Below are 7,685 nucleotides of genomic sequence, written 5' to 3'. Positions count from 1 at the left end.
GCTCGCGCCTGGTGGCGGGGCGGGCGGAGCGCGCGTCCATTGCCCACCGCCTGACGCGGACCCTACGCAAGACAACACCATTTACTTATCTTGTCTAAGGCTTAGCAAAAAATCTCAAACATCAGACGATTAAGTGGGTTAATAATATTTTATAATGTTAATGGTCATAATAAATCTTTTCTCGCGCAAATTGTTCAAATATACACAGTGCTAAATTAAATTTTCTATCATTTTATACTCTTATCAAAAGCTTTCACGTAGTTTGTTATAGGCATTGTTTTGTCAAATGACGTCATAGCCATTGTCATCATGGACTTCCATAACACGTAATTGTTTAGATAATATGACGTTACAAAACCGCAATATCCTTTCCTCCAATACATCTTACGACCCGATAGACAGACAGACAGGGATTCTTTAAATTCGTAAATTATAATTTTTCTACCGATAAAAAATCAATTGATTCGCCTTATATTGATTATTATCACTAAATATTAACCAATTAATTCCAAAAAATTGGTGCGGTATCTGTCCCAAATCAATAACTAAAATTTATAAATTAAATATACAAAATAGAATTGGACAGTTAAAAAGGCACAGAGCTAAAGTTGTCTGTGAATAGTCATGCAAATTATTTTATCATGTCAAGGCTCTCTGAAGGTTTCGCGTCTTTCTCGAACAACGTCTCACTGCCAACAGTTACGAACAAGGAAAACAACTATTATGTTCGATACACAAATATGACGATTTACATGTCACACTCAAAATTACGATAATTATTACTGAAACAGAAAAATAGTGTCAATTCTACGAATGTAGGTCAATATTTTGACATATAGAATTAAAATCAATACAGCTTTTGGGCACAAGAAACAATTAAAAAAAGGGTTGTGACAAACAATTAGATGTACATACAACAAAGTGATCCTATAAGGGTTCCCTTGTTCCTTTCGAGGTATGGAACCCTTAAAACGATTCATGGATCATATGAAGGGTAGACCCTGAGATGAATACCGAATACAATTCTATGGAAAATATCCTTGTCTGTGATAGAGCCTTAGTAAATATTACGAAATGGGATCATGCTACAAGTGACTACATGAAAAAGGTCAAATATGATGACTATACATCTTGAGCTTGATGTAAATTATCAAATAAAGGGATTATATTAGTATCATAATATTGAGAACATATAGAAACAGTTTTTTTTGCAAAAACATTTTTTTTCATCAAACAGTTTTTAAACATAAAAGTTCAGTGTTTTAATGTGAACTTTATCTCTTTGCAATTGAGTCTATTTTATTCTAATATATACTAGAGACCTAATGTAATTTTAATAGTATTGAGTTGCAAAAGTTTAATAAAAAGTTGGCGCCAACAAACTGATGCATTTTAATTAACTTTTTAGATCATGTAAAAGATAATTGTGTCTTATTTTAACAAATATTGTGTACTTTTCATTAAATTTTTATATTCAAGCAAAGACAATCTTATAACTAATCTTAAAAACAAGCTAATACCTTTATTACAATAATTAAGCCACAATTATTTGAATAAAAAGGCAACTGTTCTTACAAAGGCTGTAAAACATCTAGCAGCAACCCTGAATCTGAGACATTAAACCTTTAAGTTTTTTTTTTAAATACATTTAACATGAGCATAGGGTTATTATTGTCTTAGTATTGATCTCTATCACTTCTAAATATAACAATAATATAAGGAATGTAACTATTGTTATTATACTAACAAAAATTGCTTACATTAACATTGTTAATGATACTTTTTTACTAATATGCACTTTTTATTGCACCATCCACATTTTTATTGCATCTAGAAGCAATAAATTTGCTTGCTTAGCAAAAATCGTAATAGTAAACTGATTACTTATGATATTTTGTTATTTACATATTATTGATATTTTCATTGTCACTTGCCAGACAAGCACAATTTCATACGAAAAATTGTAAATACAAGTTATTCATGCCGTGAAACATGTTAAATATAGATAAATAGTTTTTATAATTGCAAGAATTTCTAAAAACTATAATACTAAAATAATGGTGGGTGATAAAAAAACAATAGTGATGAATTTAAATATTATTGATCAAAAGTTATTTGTATCTTTCAGAACAATTATCTATTGATGAAGATTTGTAAAAACTTTTGTAGATGTAGTAATTTTTTAACTATAATTAACAATCCTATTGGATTACTCGGAATTAGAAAAGGTAGCTACACTCCTTAGGTTTTAACCGAACAGTGTAACTGCTATTAAATTGATGTATTGGCAAAAATAAGAAGCATACAGAACTGTTAAGATTTTGCTTTCACATGTTTGTTTTATACTGTGACTTTTCAGGTATCGCTGAATGAGTGGTTTTATGGATATTTTCTTATTCTGTCTATATCTTTATAGATATTTAAATTAAAGCACCTATATTTGGTCTATAACTAGTATTATATTTGAATCTTTTTGGATGAGTACACAGTATGTTTGTGTGAATACAGCAATGGAAATATTTTACTTTAATGTTGCACAATTTTGTGCAAATATCTGAACAGTATAGATATGAATTATCATTTGCTCTACTGACTTTTTGAAGTGACAGAGGGAAAGTTGTTTCAAATATTAACTGCTCTATATTAGGAGCTTTTCAATAAGAATAATATAGAATTAGAATATTGTTAGACAGATAAATTAAATTACAAGAATCAAGTAGCCGAGGACCAAATAATCAACAATTTTCCATCAAATTCTATAAACTTATAAGACTATGAACCGTATATCATACCTAGGATAATTTTAAATTTTGCATCCAAATATCTCAATAAATGTGGTCCAAGAAATATTCTGTGTTAGTGAAATAATATAAGGCAATTCTATATATTTTGTATGAATAAAAAAATCTTAATATTAAATTACCTTTGGCTGATATTAGTAGCTGTGACTCCACCACTTTGTTCGGCCAGTACTCCTCGAATTCCGTTCCTGGCGGGAAGTAGCTCTTGATATCCGTCAAACTGATCACAGAACAAGTTTCGCTGGCAAAAAGTTCATTCCGTATTCCTTGCACTTTACAGCAAAACTTCAAATACGACAGGTCCCAGCCTTTCAGCTGATCCGCTTTCAACTTTAAATTGTCCGTTTCACCTTCAAAATAAAATAATGGAACAAATTTCTGGTTATCACGCACTGTGTACGGCACCACCGACTCCTTATTTATCCTAATGAAGCCACACTTGTCCTTATTATTAGTCGTACCACGTAACAATTTGTTGTAGCAAACGTCCAAGAAATTATAGAACTCGTAAGCATCCGAAAGTCTAACAACTAAATCCTTCTGCGTGAATGCATCTCGACCAAACTGACCGTCACAATGTCGCGTGTTTATCTCATTGAGAAGCCGCGCTTCGACTTCCGTAATATAATAACTCCTGATACACGTGCAGGAGTAGATGTCGGCGTGTAGATAGTTCAGGTACTTATTGAGAAGCTTTATCTCCACCATGCGAACCGCAACATACTTTTCGCCAGACCGGTAGATGTAAGGTATATGACACTTGCCGAGCATGTCCCAGCCGAAATGGCCTTTATAACTGGCTTCATCGGGGGCCGGCGTCTTTTTATCGTCAGAAGTTGGTCGCTGCAACTCAATTGATACACCATTCTTTCGATTTAAGTAATTAAGGATGCCCATCTGTCCCCCGGGACCGACTGGTGCCGCTCCCGCCAAACCTGGTGGAGGTCGAGGCACCGCTGCAGAAGCCGCTAGTGCCTTCGCTTTATTAGCCTCCACCATCTTTGCAGCCAACTCCCTGATCTCCGCCTCATCAGGCCGCTCAGTTTTCACCTTCACTAGCGTAGTTTCCGTCATATTGGAGTTTTGTTAAATCACGGTATTCAACTAGTCCATAAGATCCAAGAGATAGGCACGACTACATCATATGTCCGTTTGTGACATTAGCTTCTGAAAGGTACGTAAACACTTGCACTATATAGCACTGCACTCCGTATAAACTGCACTCAAAACTTGACAGATAATTGTTTCAATCCTTTCACAAAATATGCGATCGTTGTTTATTCAACACAATTTTTTACAGAAATTCAATTACGCCCGAACGTGTGAATGCCGGCGACGACCTGCGGCGACTAAGGGTAAGGTGGAAAACAAACTTCCGTCTTGTTGTTTGTAACTTTTTGAAACTTCCTAGTTGTTTATATTATTATTCGTCAAAACTTTTTCAAAACTGAAGAAAATCCTTCAGGATAAAAATTGCAGAAATATCTCCTATCCACACGCATAGTTTGAGGGAACATGAATCCCAAATTTTGTGTTCACGAGGGAAATGCCCAATACCGTTGTATAGTCTCGTGGGGAGTGCGCTTGATGTATATTTTTCACCTTTTGGTGACTCAGCATTGAACAAAATGGCCGCCGACAAGGCTTTGTTGGCCAATCATGCCAAAGCTAGCGGTATACATACCTACAAAAATACCGTCGATGACGTAGCCGCACTCCTTACGAGACTAGTTCTCAAGGACTTTTCGTAACTTGCTGCCAAACTATTAGTCTAATTTTGAGTTTCAAAAATAATAAGAAGGACCATAATATTTTTTTTATTATTTTAATTAATTTTTCTAAATTTTAGCTCTAATTTAGAATCAAAATTATCTCTGATTACAAACGAGATTTATGATTGTACTCTTACAAAGTAGGTAGTCACTGTGGATAGTCTCGTAACACCGTTGATAGGTTACAAGAAAGATTACTCTCAACCGCCAACTTAAAATCGCCTCTATAGATATGGGGATAGAGTGCTATCATGTGCCGCATAACGAGATTTTCCGCCTTAACGCCTCGTGTAGTGAGACTAGCCGACGCGCGCATTCCACGAACAATAATCCCCTGCATGAGTGAGCGGGACAGGAACAAGTAAAAACTAGATGTCAAATGTTTAGGTATTTTACTACGAGCGTAAAGAGATGTAGGTAGATATATAATGCAATTACAAGCTTACGTAAGCACTTCTAACCTACTTAGAAGCGAAATACTAAAGTAAAGTTTTTGGCTTAATTTTTATTTACACCATATATTTTTGTAATATTATAAACATTGGAAAAAAAGAAACCGCGTGTTTATTTCGTTTCATTGAAAAGGATTATTTTAGACCTGTCTATATAAAATATCTATTTTTATATTAACACGACGACCTAGGGAAATTAAAAAAACTAATTGGATAATTGATTTAGATAGATTAGAATATGTTTTTCATCGTTGATTTATTAATATGGGGTACAAAATTTATCTTCCTAACTAAGTTGATATAGAATATTTAATAAATAACGAGATAAATGGTATCGCGACCCTCGGAAATTTGGGCGGTTCAGAGAAGGGGCAGACTGACCTTTCGGAACAAACGCACAATCATGTTATTAGAAGAGGGGTTAACTTGAAGGACATTATTATATTATATAACTTGTTAATACTGCGTTATAGATCCTACGAAATATTTCAAAAAATAATCAAAGAGGGATACAAAAGTTAATTTAATTTGATTAATTTACATTCATCTTGTATCAGGGATTTTGTTAACCTGAACTTTTTTTTCATCTTGTAAAATTTGTCTACAGTAGATTCAATCCGGAATACATCTTAAATATAACCAAAACTTCATCTTATTTTGGAGTTAAAGACAGTTGATGACTAAATACATATTTTAACAGGTTCAAAATCTTAATCTAAATGAATATACGTCATTCCTAAATATTTTTTTTATCAAAACAATACCGGATGCCATTTAGGTAGACCGCTTTGATCTGAAAACAAGTTCCCGGAAGTCATTATTTATGCCGGGAAATCCATTTGTGCCTCGTGAAATAAAACATTACGTAATTACAACGCGCAATATTTCATTTAGTTATAATTATGATACCTATATTCTACTAACGTTGAATAAATAGAACATTATTTTTTTAAATGCAGCCAGGACAATTTTTTACATTAAAAAATGGATTCATAGACAAAAAAAAAGAATTCCCTGGACGCCCATTGGCTATGCGTTCGCTCCTTTTTAGGGAGAAAGAAGAAAGAATCATTAAAAGCTATTGGAATCTACCTAAACATGGTATAAAGCTGGAATACTCAACTGCTAATTCTATGGACTCTGTTGCTTTATTTTGTTTCCTATATTGTGGTACAACTAAGGTTGTACCACCGTCGTTGTGATTGAATTCACGAGTGCTCCTCCTTCAATATTATTTAGCAGGAATTGAATCCGGTTCCAAGATAATAAGTTCAGTGCTGAACCACTGCGCTATGATGCTAATGTGGCTGATATGTAAACTTATGTGAATATAAACAAATTCGTCGGCAATTGTTTCACAAGGAGGAAAAAGATTTGACTAAACCATTTATCAGAAAAAGCGTTCTTTAATAAAAATCCTGATATATCTAGAAGTCCGGAACTCATCTTGCCACTTCGTTAAACTAATTATTTTATGTGACATACTAAGAAAAAATGTCATTTGGCATAATCGTAATTTAAACAAGTGGTAACCAATCGTGATTGTCGTCCTATGATGTGTTTTCGAATTGTGTTATTATCATAAATCGAAGGTCAATAATTCTATTGCCACTTTTAAATTTTAATGAACATCCGCCTTAAATTCATCTGCGTCAATTAAGTAATGACATTTTACGGCAGTTTTTTTTGTTATTATTATAAGCAACAGTACAAAGAATGAGATCTAACGGTTTTCCAGAGTATCTGCAAGTTACAGCTTTTCTTATCTTAAAATCTAACTGTGCCGCCGCGGTCGCTGGCCTACATTTGTCAAGAACAACTTATGACTTCAAATACCCAAAATGGCCGCCAGAAAGTCAAACTACGTTTTGTGGGTTTACAAAATTAATTAATTAAAATTTGAAAGCGTTTATTGCTGCATGTTTAATATAATGTTAATAAAAACTTTTATTGTAGAATTCGATCGAATGGTCCATACAAGAAACAAGCTGCACAGATGTACAGAAAAAAGACATTTCCCTCTCATATAAATTTACATCTCTTCTTTAATGAGTCCACTAACGTTTTTAAATTATAAGGTGGCAAACTAGCAAGCCATCTGAATTTTCCTAAATAAAAAAATGAAGCGGCAGTGATCCCAAAGATTGTTCCCCCTTGGCATACGAAAAGCATAGCAGCTCTACATAAAAAAAAAACAAAAGCACCAAAAAACAATTTCGCCCTAGACCTTTCCTTGCCACCTCTCTACACTTTTATTTTGGCCGCCCTGGCTACAACTGAAGCGATCCCTTCTCTAACTTTAGATCCGACAGTATCCGCGATTTATCTATAAGATTTAAGCTCAGACGTTTTTAAACCACCTACAATACCTACCAGAATACATATGTACTACATATATAATATATTAGATTCATTCTTATAATAAACATCAGACATATTACTTTCATATTCTATAAATAGTTGTGCGACCTTAAATTCTAAGTGCGATGGGTCAGGGACAACGAACAATAAGATAGCTCGGCCGAACAATTTATTTTTAAATGATAAGTACGCAATAAATTGAAAGCCCAAATGATATTTGTAATTTACGATTAGCTACAAAAGATCTGTGATTTAAACAGGATCTTTATCGACAAATCATTTATTAGCAATAATGTTTT

The 7,685-nt window shown here is 33.6% G+C and overlaps 1 protein-coding gene across 1 annotated transcript in view; it reads right to left on the bottom strand.

Moving 5' to 3' along the window:
* LOC106122311 (uncharacterized) overlaps positions 1 to 4,624 on the bottom strand; it is a 10,635-nt gene extending 6,011 nt beyond the window's left edge. Inside the window, exons 1-2 of the mRNA XM_013318250.1 lie at positions 2,924 to 4,624; positions 7 to 62 (exon numbers count right to left, since the gene is read on the bottom strand). Of these exons, the coding sequence (XP_013173704.1) occupies positions 7 to 62; positions 2,924 to 3,875 (1,008 nt within the window). The 5' untranslated portion in view covers positions 3,876 to 4,624. The remainder of the gene's footprint in view (positions 1 to 6; positions 63 to 2,923) is intronic.
* Between the last annotated feature and the right edge of the window lie 3,061 nt (positions 4,625 to 7,685).

The sequence above is a fragment of the Papilio xuthus genome, unplaced genomic scaffold (genome assembly GCF_000836235.2).
Source record: "Papilio xuthus unplaced genomic scaffold, Pxut_1.1 DF826923.1, whole genome shotgun sequence".
In the NCBI taxonomy this organism is placed as follows: domain Eukaryota; kingdom Metazoa; phylum Arthropoda; class Insecta; order Lepidoptera; family Papilionidae; genus Papilio; species Papilio xuthus.
The sequence above is the reverse complement of the archived record's forward strand: the minus strand, read 5'-3'. Positions and strand labels throughout refer to the sequence as shown.